Raw genomic sequence first — 23,945 nt, 5'->3', positions numbered from 1 at the left:
AGAGAGAAACAGAGAGAGAGAGAAACAGAAGAGAGAAGCAGAGAAAGAGAAACAGAGAGAGAGAAACAGAGAGAGAGAGAGAAACAGAGAGAGAGAGAGAAACAGAAGAGAGAAACAGAGAGAGAGAGAGAGAGAGAGAGAAACAGAGAGAGAGAGAGAAACAGAGAGAGAGAAACAGAGAGAGAGAGAGAAACAGAAGAGAGAAGCAGAGAAAGAGAGAGAAACAGAAGAGAGAAGCAGAGAGAGAGAAGCAGAGAGAGAGAAACAGAGAGAGAGAAACAGAAGAGAGAAGCAGAGAAAGAGAGAGAAACAGAAGAGAGAAGCAGAGAGAGAGAAGCAGAGAGAGAGAAACAGAGAGAGAGAAACAGAGAGAGAGAGAGAAACAGAAGAGAGAAGCAGAGAAAGAGAGAGAAACAGAAGAGAGAAGCAGAGAGAGAGAAACAGAGAGAGAGAAACAGAGAGAGAGAGAAACAGAAGAGAGAAGCAGAGAAAGAGAAACAGAGAGAGAGAAACAGAGAGAGAGAGAGAAACAGAGAGAGAGAGAGAAACAGAAGAGAGAGAGAGAAACAGAGAGAGAGAGAGAAACAGAGAGAGAAACAGAGAGAGAAACAGAGAGAGAGAAACAAAACTATCCATGTCCCTCCCCCATCATATTCAATGTAAATCCCCATTTTGAAAAACACCACATGAAGGTGTTTTCTAAAGTTCCAGACTGACCCCGAACACCATCAACACACGCGTCAGAGGGCAAGCGGTTGCTGTATTAGTTAAATGAGCTTGTCTTCTGTGAGGGAGTGACTGAACTCCAGATGCAAGTTTAACTGGAGCTCCTGGAGTCCTGGGATCCGACTGCAGCTCTGGGAATCTGCCACAGACATGCCTTCTCCTCTGAGGCCAGACCTCGTGCAGCCTGGATGGATCAGAGAGTGAAGACGAAAATCATCTCCGCCGAAGTTGAATGTCTTTCTTCGTGACTGTCTGGAAGCGCTGTTGACTTGCAGAAGGTTACAACTGCATTTGTAAACCACAACGATGCGCATCGGTTGGCGTAGGGGTGCGAGGATGCTCACGTGGTTGTGTGGACTGCTGGTCCTGAGGGTCTGTGTTGGACAGAGCTATGAACGCTGGGAGGCCGGTTCCTCGTGCTATGGAGGGTTTGACCTGTACTTTGTGCTGGACAAGTGAGTTTTTCTATTTCAAAGCTTGGAGAGGGTATTAAAATGACACGGTGATGGTAGATCGAGGCCGATTTTGAAGGAACAAAAGTCCACAGGCAATCGTGGTCTCCAAAGAAATTCATCATCCAGCGATCTGGGCTGCACTGAGCATCACCTCATTGCCGGACGATGAGTTTCTGCAGTGACCTAATGAGTGTACTTGCCTGTGACCTTTAACCTTTTGTTTCAAGTCATGTGTAAAATATGAGGTTTTGATATATCTTGATATTTATTCTAGTGTAATCCCACTAATACCCGTCAATTTTTACCAAGTGTCATTTTACAGAGTCTGATTCTTGGTTGCTGTGGCTTTCCATCTGCACTTATGTCACCAGCAAATTTGTGAAAAGCGGGATAGACAAACCATATTCAATGCCTTTGCCAGTCATGAAATCAACAGCTTTACATTCACAAACACTTTAAACGGTATTGCCATCAAAACATTTGTACCACGGCATGCCATTATCAGACTAACATTGAAAGCAGCTTGGATAAAAGACCACCTTTAGAAAGAACGTGAGTTTGATGAAATCACAAATGAACACGGTCAGCCCGCACAAACAACTGAAGTAATATTAAAAGATGATTTAAAAAAAAATGCTATTTTCCGTTATTGAATCAATTACATACAAAACCTTTTCTTTAATAAAGGATTTTGATACAGGTTTTCTTACTCTCTTTATTTTTATTGGTGTGTCTGGTTTTGGTTCCTGATTATTTGTAATATATAAAGTGAACGAACCATTTAGGGCCGACGGTGAAACTGATGGTGAGCGTTTGGGTTCCACATGTGCTGAACCTTTTCACCAGCAGGGCCAGATGTACCAAAGCCTCAGAGCTCTCTGGAATCACAGCGCACCAGAGACTCATATTTGGACACGAATGATAGAAGAAAGAGAACAAAAAGGGGGAGGAAACGTACAGCAACACGCTATTGTTTGCTTTCTTTTCATCATGTGATTTGCATTTATAAGCAAAACTCTGTATTTATGCAGCACTATGGGCCTGAAAGTGTTTGAATGAAGGTTGGAGGTTGTTATCTGATGAGGTCATGGCGGAGAATCGGCGCACAATGCGAGTTTCATTTTCCTGTTGAAAACGTTACAGCAATGATGACAAAAAGCTGTCATGACTTTGTTATCCATAGCTGACCTTTTCGATCTTTTTATTGTTAGTCTTCTCCTTATATCACAAGATAGTGATGTTTTTGTTCTGATGTTCTAGTTTCCATAAATTAAGAGTTATTTGCATGTTAATGCCGTTTTGTTTACACATGATAGTCAGTTAGTCTTGTGCTCTCGAGACATTTCATCCACATTAACATCGCCTTGGTCTTGTGGAATCAGACTGCGGTCCTGTCTGAGACCATAAGCTGAGAACCAGATCCAGACTAAGACTTTAGGTTATAAGACATATGAAATGTGATCATTCACTTCAACCACAGGAAGGCAAGTAAATCTCAGAATTCAAATGGACAACATCATTTAAAGTGAAAGTCAACACGAAAGTGAGATCTCTGTCATCATTTACTCACCCACTTGTCATATCTTTCTTCCACAGAACACAAAAGAAGATATTTTGAAGAAAGATGGTAACCGACCATTCACTTCTATTGTATGGACACAAAACCAATGCAAGTGAATGGGATCCAGTTAAAGGTGCAGTTTGTAACAAGTTTGCAGTAAAATATCCAAAAACCACTTGGCCAGTGTTATATGATGTGTCAAATGTTTCCAACGCCATTCTAAACAGTGACACAGGGCTGTGCAGTCGCCTGTCTGCGTTACCCTTTGTTAACGCCTTTACTGACATAGAAACCGCATGACAACAGTGTTGCCTGTTGGAAGCCACTAGGTTGTTTCGAGCTGTCGTTTATGGACCACAATTATACGCAACGTTTATAAAACTTTATTACTTTACCTCGTCCGCTTACATGATTTCTTGTTCCCGTCGGATTGATTGCGCTCTTTCACAGCGTTTTTGTTGTTGTTTTGATATTGCGCCCTCTAGCTATGGTTTTCACAAACTGTACCTTTAACAACACTCTTCAAAAGATCTTCTGTTTTTGTTCTGCGGACAAACGAAAGTCATAAAAGTGTGAATAAATGATGACAGAATTATCAGTTTTGGTTGTGTTCTTGACTTTTGCTTCTTGCTCAAAATCCAGTCCTTTATACACCTTGAGCATTAACATAAAAAAGAAGTTGTCTTCATACAGTAAAATATCCTCTACTCTCTAAGAAAAGAGATGCATCAACATCTGCTGAATTGATCAAGACTGAATTAGCAGCACTGGTGTGTTTGTGGGGGTGGACGTCCACGGAGGAAAACTTATATTGCCTTTGGACAGCTTTGACGTCCCTTACGTAAGTCTAACATTCTTTGTTGATTTGTCTCCACCGCAACGGCCCAGCCAGATGAGCTATTACACAAACTCCACTCTTAAACAGAGTCGGCGGCTCACACCTCAGATATTAGCTTCTGCGTTTGTACAGGATTCATCTTGAGCGCTTGAAATAACAAGGATGTCAAGAGTGTGAAGATTCGTAGCAAAAACCATACGTGCCCTGCATTTAAAAGGTTTTTCATTTGTCCAAAACAGCATCTAGGATCTCTAAATCCTCCACATTTCCATGTTGGTAAAGGGACAGTTCACCCCAAAATGAACATTCGGTCATGAATTACTCACCCTTTGGTTGGTAGTCAGTAGTGCCTCAGAACTGTCCCTTGCTAACATTCTTTCAAATATATTTATTTGTGTTCAACCAAACAAACGTATTGATACTATTTCATAACAGAATTTTCATTTGTGGGTGAACTGTCCATTTAAATATGTTGTCAAAACCAACCTGCATTCAAACAAAGATATTTTTGATTGAGAAAATCTTTGCTTATTTATAAAGATGTTTGCATTGTGGTAATAATGATTAAGAACCATTGCAAAAATGACATTTGATTCCAGATGATTCTTTCCAGCTATCCAAATTGGCAGAGTGCATTGAAGATATAAAACATTGGATGACCTGTCATTTCCTTCTTTTAAATTCTAATAAAACAGAAGAATTACTTATCGGACCAAAGACACGTGAGCAGAATATTTCGGATTGAAACCTGCAAGCTGATTGATGTACTGTTACTCCAACAAATACAGTAAAAGATCTTGACGTTATATTAGACAGCAACCTGTCATTTCAAAATCACATCTCAAATGTCACAAAAACAGCCTTTTCCACTTTAGAAATATTGCCAAATGACGAACATAATCTATGTGTTGCTGACGCGGAGAAGCTTATTCATGCATTTATGACCTCAAGACTTGACTACTGTAATGCACTACTTAGTGTTTGTCCTTCATCATCAATAAACAAACTACAGTTAGTTCAGAAAATACAATCACATAACCCCAATGTTATCAACCCTTCACTGGCTACCCATTAAATATCGTATTGACTTTAAAGTTCTTTTAATCACTTATAAAGCCTTAAAGGGTTTAGCCCCTACCTACCTAACAGAGCTTCTATCACACTACAACCCATCACGCTCTCTAAGATCTCAAAACTCGTTTGATAACACCTAGAATAACTAAATCCACCAAAGGGGGTCGAGCTTTCTCATACGTAGCACCTAAACTCTGGAATAACCTTCCTGACACTATTCCAGGGTTAAAAACGCATCTTTTCAGCCAAACATTCACTTAATGCAAAATATGCAAAATAAACCAGCGGGAGACTGCTGACATTAGATATTATTTACTAGAGTCATTTAACTTGTTATATAAAACACTGTGTATTGTGTTTACCTTTATTGGTTGATATATTATAAATAAATATATGACGCAATGATCTACATTAAGATCTTTGATACATTTTCAATGTGGCCAAATGCTATTTAAACAAAAGACAAACTAATGATGTTTTGTGCTGAAAAACTAAAAGTGAAATCTTTTAATCTATATTCTCAGATCTGGAAGTGTCCAGCACCACTGGAATGAGATCTATTACTTTGTTGATCATCTTGCACACAAGTTCATCAGGTACTCAATTATATTCTATTATATTCCATTCCATTCCTCTACCCAATTCCATTCCATTCCTCTATTTTATCCATATCCAATTCCAAGTCCATTCTATTCCATTCCATTCCTAGTCTATTATATTCCATTTCACTCCACTCTATTCTGGTCATATTCTATTCCTATCCATTATAATCCAATCCTATCCTATCCTATTCTATTCCACTACACTTAAGTCACCCAGATGGAGAAGATTGCAGCATTTAAGCTGCTTATGAACACAAAAGAAAACCTCACCTGTAGCTCTTTCTCTTCAGCCCTCAGCTTCGCATGTCCTTCATAGTGTTTTCAACAGAGGGCAGGATCCTAATGAAACTGACAGAAGACAGGTAATTATTATTATTATTATTTATTTCAGACACGTAAATAATGGTCCATATTACAAAGAGAGACAGAAAAACTAAGGACACACATAAAAACCAATATATTTATCTCCTGGGTAGGCTCATAAACCAGTGAGTCCAAATACTAGAGGAGTATCGCACCGAGTTTAGTCCAGGATTGGTCAATGCAGTGATGATACTGTTCGCCAAACTAGCCTGCACATGCACCTGTACATAGGATTTCCACGTTTACAAACATTTGGCTTGGACTACTCCATCGTGGGACCATCAGAAGCATCCGCAAGGCATCTTTATACGCTACAGTTAACCTTTGCATACTACTCTTTTTATAGCGCCTCCACAGATGTGCAGTATACATGGTAGTGCAATACGCCTTGAAGAGCCTGATTTTAATTGAGGTATTGAGCACATTCCAAATCTGCGGATCAACATGTTAGCCTGACCATGCCACACTGTCTGTAAATATTCCTGTCATCAGACAGGTCTGCAGTCATATAGTGCCCCAAATATTTACATTCATTTGTGACCTTAAGTCTATTACCTGACAAAAAGAATTGTCAGTTTGGAGTCCTCTCTGCTCCGGGCTATCATGGTAATACTTTACTTTGAGTTGTGTCTTATGTCAAAGTCTGTTCCATACTGAGAGCACACATGCAACAGCTCTTGTAAGATTTGACAGTGATTTAATACCTCTGGCTTTAGTTTAGGAATTGCGAAATAGAAGTGCCTGTTGATATAATGAAATAATGAGATAAAAAAACAGAGTTGAAACGATTTGCTCCTACAGAAATATTTTTGAGACGTCTTCTAAAATGCATCACTAAAAAATGTCTTAGAAGCTTAATTTAATCTCATTGCTATCTTGGACAAACATTTCTCCCCTCTGGTATTTTTCTGGTGTAAGATTATCCAAAACCATTGTCATTATTCTAAAGGTGCATTAAAAGATCAAAACATCTGTGATCGCTCTGTACAAGCTCAGATTCTGCCAAACTTTAAAGAACTCTGCAGGTAGCTGTGTTTAAACTGTGTGATGGTCTGTAATGTGTCTGATCAGGGAAAGGATCGGCGCCGGGCTGGAGGAACTTCAGCAAGTGTTACCAGGTGGAGACACCTTCATGCACAAAGGTTTTCAGAGGGTGAGCCATCATTGTTGTCATTGCTTCTAGCAGAATCCGCACGCACTCTTCAATCGCAATAAACATTTTTGTGGCTTTCCAGGCAAGCGAGCAGATCTACTATGGAACAGGTGATGGTAAGTGGGTGAGATGTTACACGTATCCATTTACATTCAGGCATTTGGCAGACGCTTTTATCCAAAGCGACTTACATTGCATTATCCTATAAATAGGTATCTGCAATCCCCTGGGATTGAACCCACAACCTTGCGTTGCTAACGAAATGCTCTTACCACTGAGATACACTGAGTATCCAACACTTAGTGATTCTCAACATGATATTGAATGAAATTTCAAACTTTAGCAGATTGATTTGAAGTATCAAGAAAAAGCACATTGGTTCCCAGCTTTTCGTCGTTTTACATTGAAGCATTCGACTCCCTGGAGGTGTAACTATTGAATATTTCTCTGTCAGGGTACCGCACAGCGAGTGTCATCATTGCTCTAACAGATGGAGAATTGCGGGAGAATGAGTTTGATTTGGCGGCCAGGGAGGTGAGACCTTGGACCATTAATCCTTTCCAATTCTTCCTTACGGTGGGGGAAAACACTATTGGATTTACCCGCAGTGACAGATGCTGTTTGTACAGAAAATGAGTAAAGACATGTTTTGTTCTTGTAATTTTTTCATCAAAAGAGTATATCTGCATAGCCTGCTTACCATGAGAACAGCATGAAAGTGCTTTACGTAACTCACTGAAATGCACTTTAACCTTATTGATCATCATGAGCTTTTGCAATTGAAAAAAAACGCCTGAAGAAAAATATCTCAGACCATTACATCTATCAGATACACAAAGTTGAATTTAAAAGCCGTTCTCACCCACATGTCTAGCAGTTTGAACTCAAAAACAACACAAGCTACTCTGAGCCAGTTTGGCACCATGAACCTTTGTTTCTTTTAGACTTTGTCTGTCTGGTTATCTTGATTTCTATTTGCAAGAATATTTGTCCGAATCATACTGTTATAACCTAATATGCGACCCAACACTCCAACATGACCCCTGTCTATCATATGACGTGTTTTAATGGCAGGCCGGACGCTCGCGACAACTGGGAGCTTCAGTCTACTGTGTTGGAGTAAAGGACTTCAATGAAACCCAGGTAAAGTCACACCTGCCCAACGGTCAAAATGACCTCATTGTGAGGGTTGTTCCACAATTGGTTATGGAAAGAAGATATCTTGAAGTTCTAGTAAATGCTAAAGTGTGGATTTTCATTCTGTACAGCTGGCGACAATAGCTGATAGCAAAGATCATGTTTTTCCAGTGAATGATGGCTTTGAAGCGCTTCAGGGGGTCATCGATTCGGTGAGTGAATTAAAACAAAGTGACACTAAATTGACGTTATTTATATATTTAAAAAATGTATGTTGTGAAGCACTAATCTTCTGTTCTCTTAGATGATTTATTTTAGCCAATTTCTTATGCTGGGTTCACACCAATCGCGAACAATCTTGCTCCACGCTCTTTATTATTTTTTTTCGCGTGAGTGACGCGTAAAGACAAATATTTTAAACCTTTGCGGAAGACGATATTGACACGCGTTCGCTTCTGTATGCTCTTTGCATTGACTTTGTATTTCATTTATTCTTGCAAAAGGCTTAATTCAAATTTGGTGTGAACCCAGTGTAATGCTGGGTTCCCACCAAACGCGAACAATCTCGGGAAAAATTATTTATTTTCGTGCTGCCCTTTATTCACATCTGTACGTGTCTTTGCAATGACTTAAAGGGACAGTCCACCCCAAACATTTAATTCTGTCATCATTTAGATAGTTCCAGACATATTTCATTGTTCTACTGAACACAAGGAACGCTATTTTGAAGAATGTTAGTAACCAAACAGATTTCATCCCCCATTGACTCCCATAGTATTAATTTCCCCTACTATGGCAGTAAATGGTGGATGAGATCTGTTTGGTTACTGACATTCTTCCAAATATCTTCCTTTGTGTTGAGAAAAACAAAGAAATGTATTCAGCTTCAGAACAACTTGAGGGTGAGTGAAAGGTGACAATCATTTTCATTTTTGGATTATCTGCCCCTTGAATTCGCGTTTAGCGTGAACCCAGTGTAAGCCAGCATGTGCTGTATAAAAAGTGCACTGCGCTTATCTCGACAGCTTAGTTTGAAAGAAATTTACCCAGAGCTACAAAAACATCATTTATGAAAATATATTGCTTAGGAAAAATTGTCCAAAAAATAAAAGTACCCAATCTGTCATTAGGACGTAACCCTTTAAAAGTTCCTAATACTGTACATCTGGTATCAATATGTATCTATGAAGAACTAATATGAGCTCTTTAGGTGGAAAGGTGCACTATTTGAAAAGGTACTGGCCTGGTGACAGCTGGGGTCCATGACATATCAAATAAAATACCAAAGATGCGACATTTGCTTTGTCAACACAGGCTGTACCACTTAAAAAAAACTACATTGAACAGTACATTAAAAGATAAAGATGTGTTTTCTTGTCTCAGATTCTGAAGAGATCCTGCATAGAGATCCTCGCAGTGGAGCCTTCAAGCATTTGTGCAGGAGGTAAACTAATATCAATCCAGACCGACAGTCAATCGCTTTAATTAGTTTTGCGTGTAAATAAAACTTACAACCTAAAACATGAAATCCAATTCTTTCAAACATTTTCAGTCTAAGAGGGCAATATGGATTTTTCCCTTTTTTTTCTGAAGTGTTTTTGCTCTGTTGTGCTTTCAAGTTCGAAGTCTTGAAGTATTTTGATCCACTCAGCCTCCAGTTACCCGTCTGACTTTCTTTTTATCTGCAGAACACAAATTAAGATATTTAGAAAAATGTTGTTGACAACAAACAACACTGACCCCATTGACTCCCATCGTACGGACACGAAACCACTGAGACATTTCTCCAAATATCTTCTTCTGTGTTCCCCATAAGACAGAGTCCCACGCAGGAAGACATGATGACAGACATCCTAGATCTAGACTGAACTTTCCTTTTGCCGATCCACCAATTTTTCTACCTTTCTCTATAAACCTCAATAACACAGAATCCTTCGAGGTGGTGATCAGAGGGAACGGATTCCTTCACGCCCGGGACGTAAACAGAATTCTTTGCAGCTTCCGCGTCAACAACACCATCACCGTGAGTAAGTGAAAACAGCAGAGATTCATTCCTGGTCCTTTCATGGCCAGCTGCGAGCTGACAGTTTGATTCATACACAAACCTCTGTTACGAACACTCGTAACACAAATTACACATCACCATATTCCATAACAAACTAAAGGGATGGTTGTTCATGATCACTGCGACTAGTTTAAGGGTGATAAGATTGACACCTTAATGTGGAAATCCGAATCTGTCGTGGGCAATAAATACAGACGCTGAATCTGCTAAAGTGGTATTTATTTAAGATTCCTAAGCATCGTCTTTGAGCATGTGGCACTGCAGACAGCGCAGAGCTTTTGTGATGCTAAAGAAGCCAATTGAATCCAAATGTCTGTGCGGCTCTTGTGTTTTTCAGAATGGGATGTGATCTAGCACGCCACGCAGTTCTTGTAAATCACAAGACTTTCCTTCAACATAAACCACATGTGCACAAACACACATGCACACACCATTAGACAACAGCCTGTGGAAAATATTAACAGGAATGTTTGATTTTGTCTAGGTTTAGTGCGACGCAAATGAGTTGAATTAAGAGAATGTCATGAAAATGTAAAGGTCTGAGATCTGTTGTGGTTATATCACTAGATGATGTCCTTCACAATATGATTCCAGCCAAACGTTTAGATCAAGTAACTAATGGAGTGGTTCTACGCTGGCTGGATTTCCTTTGGAAGAAATTGACCTTGCGTGTTGTTGATAGACGTTTGAAGGCTGTTTATATCCGACAACATCACATGACAGAGGAGAACGCAGGGCTCATCTCACCAGCACCCGTGTGTGCGTGTCTAGTGTAAATCAACTTGGAAGTCAATAATATTTCCAGTCCTGCTTTTCAATAAAAATATGCAATCATATTTGGGTTAGTTGGATGTTTGTGTCACACACCCAAATATCTGTGCGTGCTACCAAACAACTGCAATGTGCTAATCCCTCTGATCATGTTTCTGTGTGGTTATTTCACTCTTTACACTTTCCTGAACCAGTGGGATTTCTTGTACAATACATTTACACGAAAACCATAGTGTCTGGCAAATACTGTCGTATATAGCAGAATGTTTTTCTAAAATAAAATATTTGTTATTTGGTAGCCTATAGGCAGCACTTTTGTAATGATAATGATATTGGTGATTTTATCATAGAAATTCATTCAAAGTAGCTTTATTGCTAATTTAAACAAAATTGACAAACAGCTTCTGCAGTTTACAATGTGTTTTTTTTATTTAAAGTGTAAATTAGACAACATCCAGAAATCCACGGTTACGTAAATGACAAAATTAATGTATAATATGAGAATAAATTAACTAACCTACTCTGCACATTTAAAACAGTTCTATAATCCTTGATTCTGATTGGTTGTGCCCTGTTGTAAGATTCCCAAAACATACAGCTGGCCGCATTACATTAGCATCACTGTAGCATCACTGTGTTGCTTGGCAACCGCTTCGTTCTCTCCGTTTCCGTTTAGGGGAGCAATCACATTTGTAATCATAACATTTTATTTAGTGTGGCGTGTATATGGAATAATGTTTAATTAAAGCAAACGTTTCTTCTGTTATCATTTTCTTGATCTCTGTGAAAGTGTAATTAAACTAATCCACATCCAAATCTGATTTCTTGCGTTTTGTTTTCTAGTGGAGAGACCTCTGGTCGTTGAGGACACGTACCTGCTCTGCCCAGCGCCTGTACTGCAGGAGAAGGGAACGTAAGTGTTGAAAAGGTGGAAAGTTTTCTTCTGCAGAAGTCAAAATGGAAAGAAAAGAGAAACCGCAAGACAAGAAGCAGAGTTCTGTAGAAATTACAGTATTACTGGCAGTAGTTTGCCAATGACCTACTGTAGATTTACATTTATTTAATATACTGGCATCAGTTTTTCCAAAGATAAATGATCATTAAACATGAATAAGTGTTTATCCTTACAGGATATAATAACATCCTCATGCAAAGCATTTCGGGAACCAAAATTATAAAAATTTGCATGGCTGTTTTTTGTCTGCAACGATAAAGACTTGTTCATGTTATTAGATTAGATTAGATTCAACTTTATTGTCATTACACATATACAAGCGCAGTGTAACGAAATGTAGTTTAGGTCTAACCAGAAATGACATTAGCAAGTGCAGGACATACAGTTAGAATAAATACAGAATACAATATTGAGAAAAAAATTATACAGCCACAATATGGAAGAATTTTGTTATGAAATATCCAAAAATCACTTGCACAGTGTGATATATTTAATGCGGTTGTGTACTTACATTATCCCAAGTGTTCCCAAGGATGTGCAAATCCAGAAAAATTCCTGTTTAAAATAACGTCCCGTCCCTCGTCTCTCTTGTGTTTGTCTCGTATCAGTGACTTAATATCCACTGCTCCGCACGACCCTCAGTTTCCAGTTGTAGAAACTACAGCAAAACACACAAATGCAGTGCTCATACAGCATCTGTTGTTCTGTTATTATAGATCACAATGACTCTTTGGTAAGTAAAGGAAACACAAACAAGCGTAAATGTAGTTGACTTTTTAAGCTACCAAATCAATTGACAAAGTCCAATATCGTTCGCGGGCAAACGTAGCATTACATTCCACGTTTCTTGCGAGCTAATTCATTACGATGACATAAAATTAAATTAATTTATTACCTCGTCCGTGAACATGATGGCCGATCTCCAAACGCCTCTGGATGGTGAAAAAAACATGTCCCATAATTCCACTCTCCTACATAATGTCATTAAGCTTCGACTTTTCTTGTTGTTTCGAAAGTGCGGCATCCAGCGCTCCAAATTTACATATTGTGCCTTTAATGTTAATTTCTCTTTGAACAAACTGTTGCCAATAAATGAGATAAATAAAAATGTATTGGCAACTAGCTGCATAACTACGGCAAAATGTTTACAATGTAGGACAGATAAAAAACGCCAAAGTTTGGTCTGTTTGCAGGCTCAGGAGGTCAGCACACACTAGATCGCTGGTTGACCAGCGGATATTCAGCGTGAACCGTCACTGTTCTCTCTCTCATGTGTTGACAGATCTGCCTCTCTCCATGTCAGTATGAACAACGGCCTGAGTTTTATCTCCAGTTCTGTGACCATCACAACCGTGAGCTGTGTGAGTACAGTATCCCTGCAGGCCAGCAGTGCCAAACCCACTTCTGCTGTAACTCTGGGCAGAGCCACTGCCAGTACAGCTACACTGGGCTTTACCTGTATTTCAACTCCATCTTCCATGTGTCCTCTGAACACAGTCAGTATGCACACTGTCTTAACACTGATGTTCCTCTGGTGGGGTGCCATGACAAGAGCAAATGACTAGAACGCAAAGGCTTGGAGATGCTTTTGCCTGGTTTACAGTACATTTAGACATTTAGAAGATGCTTTTATCCAAAGTGACTTACAAAGAGTTCAGGGAGCGATAAGCGATATGTCATAAAAGAGCAATAGTACTATAGGTGCTAATACAAGTTATAAACTTTTAGTAGATGAGAATGTTTCAAACATTAAAACGTTATATATTTACGACGTCACATAAATCAGCCCAAAAATCTAAGGAATATACAGCAAGCCAAGCTGGGTTGAATATGGACATATAGGTTTGTTTGACCATATTTACCCAACTATGGGTGAAATACACAAGTAATTATTTCTGTAACTCTTGTTCTCAAAGGCGATTCTCATAAGATTCTCATTCAACAATGCTATCATGTTATACTGTATTCCTTTTGAATTGAAATATTATATTAACGGAAGTAATGAGAATTCAATTGTTTTCTCTACAGTAGGGATTTGGCTAAAAGAAATACCATTAGATTACTATAATAAACAGAAATACCTTGTTGTAATAGAAATCAATCAATCAATAAACCTCTAAAATATTAGTATTATCTATATATATATCATATTTATTTATACAATAGACGGTTATAGATACGAGACGGTTTCATCAGACACGGTCTCATTAAATTGTATATTTTGTATACGAATTTTCTTTTATTAATATTGCAATTCAAATTTTGCTGTGGACTAGCGGAAGTTAAGTTTGGACCATATAAAAAAACAGTCATCATGTTCAAAAGTGTCCGTTTACCTTACCCAGATCGGCAACGGTAAACTAAATAAATGTATTTAAAAAATGTAGTGTGATAAATGTAAATGCATACATTTTAATAATTTTTATTATTAAATAATTATGCAGGAAATACATATTTGACGTCAATCTAAAGGGAAGTACAGTAACCTGCATTTATAGGTTTTCAACAGAGATATAATGTGATATGTAGCGATTAAGCCTATTTGCAAAAAAAGAGTTTTTACTTGAAATGTAATCCATGTGCTGTCCTGAGTGACTCAACGCTGAAAGCAAGAATCACTTTGAATGGTTCACGGTATCATCACTCAAAATCAAGATCAAGATAGTGTTTCAACACGCCATTAGTAGACATTTTTATTCTGCATCTTTCACTAAACCACAAATTCCTCAGTGGAGCCCCATCCAGCAGGGTTCGAGCGTGGCATTAGAAACATAACGCCGGCTTTATTTGCTTTGGAGCGTAAACCTCCTCTGGGTCTCTGTTTCTTCTCTCTTCCTCAGACTGACGGAACGTTCTTGGCCATAGCGCTGCTCATCCTTCTGCTGCTGATCGCCATGGCGATACTCTGGTGGTTTTGGCCCCTCTGCTGCACCCTGGTAGGCCCGTCTTCCTTGCATTCTTTTCAGACGTTTCTCCAACCAGAACTCGATATCCAGACCGAGTGCTGAGCTTTTCAAACTAGAGTCCAGTAATGTCTTTTCTGACATGCATAGAAGAAATTCAGAGCCATGGAAAATATCTTGAATTTAAAAATGCATTAGCATGTCATTTCCATTTCAAGATGATTGCTATGACACGAAGAGCCCTTCTCAAGTTCTTCTCATTCTCTTCAGATTGTCCATGAGCCACCGCCACCTGTGATGGAAGACAGTTCGGTAAGACGCTTTCAAACAATTGATCAAATAGTTGAAGATATCAGCTCATATAAACGTCGTGACAATTTCAAAGTTCACCAGAAAACTCTCATGATGTTGAAAACCTGTATATGAATATTTTGAGTAATGTCCATACATTGGAAGTCAATGGGAGGTCAGTGTTCTTTTGTGTTTTCAGTTTTGAAATGACATGAGGGTGAATAAATGAAGCAATATTTGTTGTATTTGTGGGTGAACTAGCCCTTATATGTCTATTGGCACGACTTTCTGTGCAGTAACTGAAAGTTTAGAATGCAAGCGAGAATACGATTCGAGAGCTTTTGAGGAAGGTAAGTTTAATAAGCGTGACTAATGACATCAAGTACTACGCCTCAGTGTCTCTGTATTTTGTTCTTGCCATGAAATCTTTTTCCTCAAATAAGATTTCTTCCAAACGCTTTACTTGTGATTACAAGAAGACACGGGGTGACATTTGCTCCAAAAAGTCACCTTTTTCAGACACGGCGGTTTACTCCAACCTAAACTTAATGACAAAAGACACTGTGTCAGAAGACATCTGTGATTTAAAGGTTTATATATGATCCAACATGACAATAATATATATTTTGAAACACAAAACAGCTCTACTCTTCTTCGAATCGATGAATTCTGAGAACTATTCAACTTACCGTCATATATTTGAACCCGGTCAATTTCTCCTTTCCAAGTCTCTGATTGTCTGATTCGTCAAAACAGGAAATTCCAAAAGCTTCAGGCAGGTTGTGTGGGGTTTAAGGTAACAATGTGAAATCCAAACCCATCCGGGATTGCTGCCCGCAAAACTCATGGACTCCAAAGTTGATGTCTAACTCATGAGTGATCGGTTCTTATCTAAGACAAATTGAGCACCATTAAAAACACCGTTCACTGAAGTGTCAAGGGACAGATATCTAAAAAGCTGTGTAAGCAGAATGTGCATGACAAGGACCATCATCATCATCTGACTGCAGTGAGATGCTCAGGAACACAAGACATGTGTCTCGGCTTTAATGAGCTGCATATGTGCAGTAATGCCGAGAGTATCGATGACTGCAGAATGACATCATTTCCTGTCTGCTCTCGAAAAGGATGATGGTGAGATATTGTATGTGGAATTCACTTTTCCAGCACCCTTGATGTTCCGTCGCCGTAAGCAGTTTGCGGGAGGGACAGATGGGACATGTCCCAAACCTCTTTTTGGAAGAAATTAAGAAATGCTTGCGGTTCCTGAAGGTGTGTATTGTTTGGGGGCCATTAACACCTAAACTTGTGGAAAATGTAGGACACGCTGCTTTCTCAGTGGGAATAAATGACCCCATTTCATTTCGAAGAAAAGCCTTCATTTAAAGGAACGGTATAACCCAAACCTATACATGAATGTTTCTTCAGTAAAACACAAAAGGAGATCTTTTGAGAAATGTATTGGTGGTTTTGTGTCCATGTAGTGGAAGTCAACAGTGTTCTTTTGTGTAAATTATGAAATCATTTTCATTTGTGGGTGAACTATTCCTTTAAGGGTACACGGCTGACACCTTTACTTCCCCAAAACAGGCTTTTACTTTACCTGGTTTACTTTCTCTATAAAGGATGAAGAGGAAGATGGCTATCCCAAGAAGAATTGGCCGACGGTGGACGCCTCATATTACGGTGGCAGAGGAGTTGGCGGCATTAAAAGAATGGAAGTAAGAGTGTGTTTTGTGAAATGGGTTTTGGAATAGAGTTTGGAGAACAGCTTGAAGTGATGTGTTTGTGTGTGGCACAGGTGCGCTGGGGAGATAGGGGGTCCACTGAGGAAGGAGCCAAACTTGAGAAAGCTAAGAATGCTCGAGTGCAAATGCCAGAGCAGGAGTTTGAGTTCGCACCCACACGCACCCTGAACAACGGCATGAGGAAACCCATCTCTCCTCAGAAGTGGTACTCGCCAATCAAGGTAGACCTGTTTACCTTTAGGGGCTTTGACATCACATCAAAGAGAGAGATAATTCCAGACATATGAGAGATTTAAGAGGCTTAACCCAAGTCTGGAATAGATGTTAGGACCAACCCTCCTTAAAAGATCGCCAACTTGTCAGGCTTGAAACCTGGACTTTATCTTTTATCATTTTAAATCCTTACCAAACTTCTATTTTTGTGAAAGGCTTTGTTTGAACCATAAGATTTTTCACACTTCCATTTCCTATAAGTGTGTTCTACAGTAGTGCTGTCAAATCGATTAATTGCGATTAAAAAATATTTCATAATTCTTAAATTTGTATACAATATATGCGCGTGTGTGTGGTGTTGTATTTTATGCATTTATAAATACATAAACACACACGTTTAGTTTCAAGAAATTAGTCATATATAGTTATACATAATGTCTATTATATTTAAATATAAATGTGACTATTTGTTATATAAAGCCACCGAAAAAATGAAGAGACTATTTCGAATTTTTATTTAAAATGAACATTTCTAGATTTTAGGCTTTAAGTCATCCAGCAGCAATGTGAAAGACTGACAGCATGACAGACCACAAGAAAACTGTGAGAAAAATCCAGGTTAGCATATAAAGAAAGACACTTTTCCGACTGTTGTGTTTCTTAAAAGTGAATCCAAACTTTTCTTTGCAGTATTTGAGGTCTGAAAAAATACAGAGCATCTTTGCTGTTATTTTATACACACACACACGTTATATAAACACAAAAGAGAAATTCAGACTCGATTAATCGCAATTAATCGCGATTAATCAATTTGACGCAACTAATCTAAAATGTCCAACTGTGTGTCATAGACATCTTAACCAGCAAGACTTTCTTGGACACATAAACCCAAAACCAGCTCTTACCAGACTAAACCAGAATGAGAATTCATGCTGGTCTAGGCTGATCGGGAACGTAAGCAAAAAAAAGAAACATCCATGTCCATGTGTGTCTGCGCAAAAACAAGTTACATAACAGATACGGATGACCCAATAAAGTGACTTGCTTACTATATGCTCATCATGGTGGACGTCAATTACAGAAAGGCTGTGCTGTCGTATTGTCCGGGAAAGGCTCGTGCACGTGCATGGTTTCGTAATGTCTTTGTCAGCTGGAAGGGAAGAGTTAATTTAAACCAGACGCTGAACTGATTTGACCCAGGAGAGAGAAGCTTTGCAGAGCTGGTCCTCTGCCCAACAAAACAAACTCCTTTTTCTCCCTCTCGCTCACCTTCTTTCATTATTTTAGGTGACAGTTTACTCAAATCTCAGAGATATACGGAGTGAAAGTAAAGGGACGATTGCACGTAGGCTACTGTCTGTTTTTGTTTGGACCAGCTTTTGGGCATAAAAATGCACATCTTTAAAGGGATAGTTCACCCAAAAATAACAATTCTGCCGTTATTTACACTTCGGTTGTTCAAAACATGTATGTGACTCTTTCATCTGTGAAACACAAGAGAAGATATTTTGAGAAATGTCTCCGTGGTTTTGTGTCCATGCAATGGAAGTCAATGGGGGCCAGTGTTGTTTGGTTACCAACGTTCATCAAAATATCTTCTTTTGTGTTCTGCAGAAGAACGTAAGTAATACAGGTTTGAACTGAGGTGAACTATCCCACTTATAATGTAGAATGTGTGTTGTTCAGCGTTGGTTTAGAGTCAATAATTGAATGACATGCAGATATGCTAATTTAACAATATAAACACAACAGTTACATTGCGTACACTTATTTAAGTTTGTACTGTTGTAAAAAACATCGAACAACGTTTCACGTGACAGATTCTTAATAAAATGACTATCAAATAAATGAATGTCAGTTTGCTGAAACACAAAGTTGCCTTTCAAGTGATGCTTTGTTTACGTTAGAAAATCAGAATTGGTTTGTACATTTTTAAAGAGTAATGACACTTAACTTTAATAACCGTGATCTGAAAACCGAGATAAAACGTCCACTTCACCTCAAAAAGAATCATTTTACGTACACTATTTACACTTACATTACATACACTTAGTGTCTTTTTCTCTATCTGTACCAGCGAGATTGAAGTGTTAATGTCATTGCCTGTTTTAATCTCGTAGGGTAAATTGGACGCCCTGTGGGTGTGGCTAAGGAGAGGATATGACCGTGTATCTGTCATGCGGCCTCAACCTGGAGAGAAGGTGATACACAATTTCACATTATTGTAATATTACAGTCATAAGAAAGCAATAAGGCTCTTGAGGCTGTACACTATGTGTCTGAACTAGTAAACGCTCTTCGTCCACAATGAAATGTCTGAAAACGCTTACATCCATGAACTGCGCATGCGTAAAACCTAAGACACGTCAGCATCAATTCATGTAAGGCGTTTATTTACTTTCTGTCTTATTATGTCGCAGCAATGTGGAGCACGTTACGTTTTCTAAAAGCTCCGTATCTCAATGTGGACGAACTGCCAAAACGAAGAGAAAAAGATGTGTTTTCAAACGGAAACTCATTGGTGTGGACAGGGCATAAACTGTGCCGTAAATGTCATTACAAAAGGAACTGTGTGGTACGTCACGATAACCCCATTAGGCCATTTAACCATTTGAATAAGTATATAACAGCCTCTCATAGTTATAGCTTTCCATCGTATTACCAAGAAGCTCACAACATTCAGTGTGTCTCTGGGTTCTTTCAGAATCCACTCTCATTAGAAACAGGGGAACACATGAAAAACATTTAGAGGTGGACGGATGAAAGCCGGCCAGCTGTTAATAATAACACCAGTCAGAAACAGTCAGAGGTAGTCAGGACCCTGGCTCGGGTTCAGACCAACGGGACCAGTCTGCTCACATTGCTCCTGCCTAAAGGAATGCGCACGTCTGCTGAAAGCATTAAGCATTAGGAAGAGACAATAACTACCCTCCCTTCCTTTAGACAAATGCAAAGACGGGAGTTCTGGGGTGGTAAACAGATCAGAAAGAAACTCAAAAAATATATACGTTTGAGTAGTGGGATTTGTTCGCAGGCAAACAAAAGCTACTGTGAACTATTCAAAGCGGTGGTAAAATGCAGCGAAGCTTCTCAAAGTTATAAACTTTCATCTCACGAACGATGTTTTTGCATTCCCAGCTCTCGGGTTTTCATTATGGCGCATCCTGTGGAAAAACAGACTTTAAAGACGCTCTTAAAGGAGCCACATCATGAGAGCAAATGTTCCTTGATCTTGTGAAGACAAAAGAGTTTAATGATTTCAGAAAATTTCCTAAAAGAACATTTGAAATACATTTGCAATAGTTTTGATGATGATATAAATTCTTGAATTGATTTAATTTGGGATTAGATTTCAGTTATCCTAAAAATGCTATTCATCGTCCGCCGTCTCTGTTTGAAACATAAAATTGAAGTTCACTTGATGTACTTTAAAGGGAAAGTTGACCCAAAAATTTAAATTCTGTTATTATTTCCGCATCCTCGTGTTGTTTCAAATCTCTTAACACTTCTTTGTTCTGATGAACAGAGAGAAAGATATTTGGAAGAACGCTTATAACCAAACAGATCTCGACATCCATTGACTCCCATACTAGGAAAAATGACAATGGTAGTGAAAAGTGCGCCAGAACGGTTTGCTTTACATTCGTAAAAAATATGTTTGACAGAACAAAGAAATTTATAAAGCAATGTTTCCTACATGGTAGTTAAATAATATAGTAATATATGAAAACAATTATAAATGTATAAAAATATCAAATCCATTTTTTAAGGATTTGAAGCTTTGGTTACTCAAAATAGATACATATTTGTAATATTTTTGCGCATAATGCAAAAGAAAATGTTGAAACTGCTATTTTTTACTTTTGCATCTCTGTCGCCATCTCTGTTTGAAAAATGAAATTTGGGTTGAAGTCAACCGATGTTAAATTTCCCACAAAATGGTACAGTTCCATAAATCAATCACCATTATAAGATTACCGTTGTAAACCAGGTGAAAGTAGGCAGAAGGTTTTCAACACTGATTTTTATGTACTTGCCCATTAACTAAATTGTGGTTTATTTCACCCAAATAAGTTATAGATTGCAGCTGTATATATACATTTATAAAAAAATGCATTAATAAAATATGAATGTAATGTCTGAATGAAGTAATGTCTTAATTCAGTCAATGTTTAATGGTGCCATGTTGCTGCGACTCCCCTGTTCACTAAAACAATAACTTGTAGAATTTACTTCCTATTAAAATCCTGGTAATAATTTGCACAAACATGTATTAAGTATAGTTTCCTGATATAATTCAAGTACAATTTACTAACCAGAATAAAGAAAGTTCTACTTATTAAATTATCAAAAATTATCATTCTTAAAATATCAAGTAAATGTTACTCGAAAGTAAACAAAAAAAAATGAAATGCGCAGAACAAAAACATGTGTCTAACTCAAACTTCATGGATCACTTACTTTCATATTGAAATATAAATATGTTTTACAACATTGATGGTCAAGTCAGAAGAGACGGTTACTGCTCAAGAAGTGAAATAACATACTACATGACTTACATCAGGCCTCCTTTATGGGTTTAACATAATCAAATTGAGTTAAATTTACTTAATAATTTGTTCAATTAAAGATTTTTATGTTATTTTAACTCAGTTTGTTTTGTTAAAAACAGGAACATAATAATGTTGAGTATATTTTAATAATTTATTTTCATACAATCTACTAAGGCACATCATCATTTTTTTCATTGTTGGCTGATTCTTGATTTTCAGGGCGGCCATTTTGTATTTAAATCATCGTAGTCCTTAATTTAAAACACTTAAGTCAGAAATGTAAGTCTTAAACTTTACCGAAAGTTGATTTTAGTTTCTTTTTTACAATATCCTACTCTTTATCATTTTTTGACACTTAATTCAAAATGTTATACATACGAGCAAAGAACAAAGACATTTATACAGATTTGGGTAAATGAAGACAGAATTTTCAGGTGAACTGTTCCTTTAAGTGAGTTGAAGTAGAATTACAAATGACATTTCCCACACAACAGCTCAATTTCTAACTCATTACAAATGTAACATTAAGAAAATAGCGAGGTAAGTTTTTAAAACAGATTGATTTTATGTACTAGCTAACATTTGTTTATATTTTCTTCAGGGTCGCTGTATGAAATTCACCCACATGAAATCCTACCCGGCCCCCCAGTACCCACACTACAACAACCCCTCCAGTCACATCTACAGTCTTCCCCACAGCAGATGCCCCCCGGTCCCACAGGGCACTCTACCTCCCACCCCACGCTGCTCCGCCCACACTCCAACCTCCACCCTGCCACCTCTGCCTTCAACCCCACCCCCATCCTCTATAACCCCTCCCCCTTACACTCCACCTCCAACCAGAGCCGTGCCTCCAACATGTCTGAGCATCAATGTGACTTTACCGACGCCGCCACAACCACCCTCATCATCCAACACCCTGCCTCCGCCCCCTCTGGCTGCTCCGCCCGGGCGAGCCCCGCCTCCTTCTCGTCCACCACCACGTCCAAGCCCTGATGTTCCTGACCTTCCCTAATGAGTAACAGGAGTTTTTGCACCAGGAATGATTAGACTGAAGACAGCAAAAATAAAGATTGCGTGTGAATTGTAATGACACTTGGCATGTGTTACGGTAACGTGACATGCTTGATGGATCTCATAGATATGAAAGACCTAGATGACGCGTTAGCAACTGTCACAAATTAAAGCCGTACATAAGGGCATCCACGAGCCGACACATGTAAGAGAACAGATACAGGTTACAATGTCACTTTCCGTAGTATTTTGTTTTATCTTCTTCAAAATATAGAAAAGTACGATTCTTACCTGTGAGACAGAAGTCCATAGGCTGACGAAGCGGATATGTTGCCCGAGTGCGTTAACACAGTGAAAAACAGAAAACTTTTACCTTTGCGTTTTTGAGAAGTTTCACGTACACACGACAGCGTTTACACGGATCTGGGAAAACAAATAAAAGCTCTTTATTATACATGCCAGGCCAGTGTACGGTGCTGTTGCGCTATAAAGAAACACTACATGCCTGCGCATATACACATCCCTTGTTTTAAGGTTTAAAACGCTTTTAATACACTTTGTCGGTGTGTATGTATGTTTAGTTTGTGTATATAAATACTATGTCTCCGCTGGTCGTAGTGGTGCAGTAAACTTTTTATTTTTGCTGGAGAAATGATAAGAAGCATGTCACACAGTACAAACCATTTTTGTTTGGGGAATACTGGCGCATGCCTACAGACTGAATGCGTAAGACACATGCGTATGACGTCATTTTGTGGGAAAATGCCGCATTCAGACTTCAAAAGGTGCACTTTGAGACACGTTTTCAAAAGTTTGCGTTTCTGTCCTCGAAAACGCCGTTGTCGTGTAAATAAACAGCCAAAACGCATAAAAAGTTTTCAGTTTTCAGTTGAAAACGGCTTCTTAAATGGTGATGGAGGAAATCACATGATTTGTTACGATATAGTCTTTATAATTTGTATATGTGGATGCTTTACAAGCATCAAGCTTGTATTAAAAATTCATGAAGTGCTTAATGATCTTTTATTTAAAATGCCTTCTGTTCCGCTCAATGTTTTGCAGCATTATTCTTACGGATATGGCAGTGCAATGCCATTTCTTTCAGGATATTTTGAATCTCGTTTGCCCGTTTGAATGTTTGTTGAGCACTCGACAACTTTGCTTGTTACAGATGTCCAGTTTGAATCTTGAGACCATTTTAACGAAGAGCTTGTATGTACATGCTTCAATTAAATGATGATTATTACTTCCGTGTCATGCATTTGTTGTGCCATCGCATCATTTACAGCACATATCCTACAGTATGCTCGTCAATCCATAATGAAGAGCATTTTCTATTCATTTCTGGACACAAAGTCAAAAGTCTTCCTTTGATCTGCAGTAAATAAACTTCATCCATATTTCAGAAGAACGCTTGCAATATTGCAGGCACACTTTACTTAGCACTATATAAAACTTTTTTTTAAGAAAACCCCAAAAAACCTTGAAAACACAACCACATAGCTTTCGTAATGAAAGGATGT

The 23,945-nt window shown here is 38.4% G+C and overlaps 1 protein-coding gene across 2 annotated transcripts; it reads left to right on the top strand.

The window, feature by feature from the left end:
* Positions 1-594: 594 nt before the first annotated feature.
* On the top strand, positions 595-23,681 carry antxr1b (ANTXR cell adhesion molecule 1b). 2 transcript variants are annotated; one of them, XM_079448808.1, is made up of 18 exons: positions 595-1,181; positions 5,179-5,250; positions 5,547-5,618; positions 6,691-6,772; positions 6,855-6,888; positions 7,227-7,306; positions 7,847-7,915; positions 8,041-8,121; positions 9,293-9,353; positions 9,838-9,936; positions 11,589-11,658; positions 12,983-13,061; positions 14,541-14,636; positions 14,874-14,915; positions 16,520-16,615; positions 16,696-16,863; positions 18,976-19,056; positions 22,010-23,667. In XM_079448808.1, the coding sequence occupies exons 1-18, from the start codon at positions 1,033-1,035 to the stop codon at positions 22,421-22,423; spliced, it is 1,845 nt and encodes a 614-aa protein (XP_079304934.1). In that variant the 5' UTR covers positions 595-1,032; the 3' UTR covers positions 22,424-23,667. The 2 variants fall into 2 exon arrangements, with proteins under 2 accessions (XP_079304934.1, XP_079304933.1); XM_079448807.1 differs by having other exon boundaries at positions 758-1,181; positions 12,983-13,196; positions 22,010-23,681.
* The last annotated feature ends 264 nt before the right edge of the window (positions 23,682-23,945 follow it).

Source organism: Barbatula barbatula, assembly GCF_947034865.1.
Source record: "Barbatula barbatula genome assembly, chromosome: 24".
NCBI lineage: Eukaryota > Metazoa > Chordata > Actinopteri > Cypriniformes > Nemacheilidae > Barbatula > Barbatula barbatula.
Note: the sequence above shows the minus strand (reverse complement) of the source record. Positions and strands in the feature narration are given on the sequence as shown.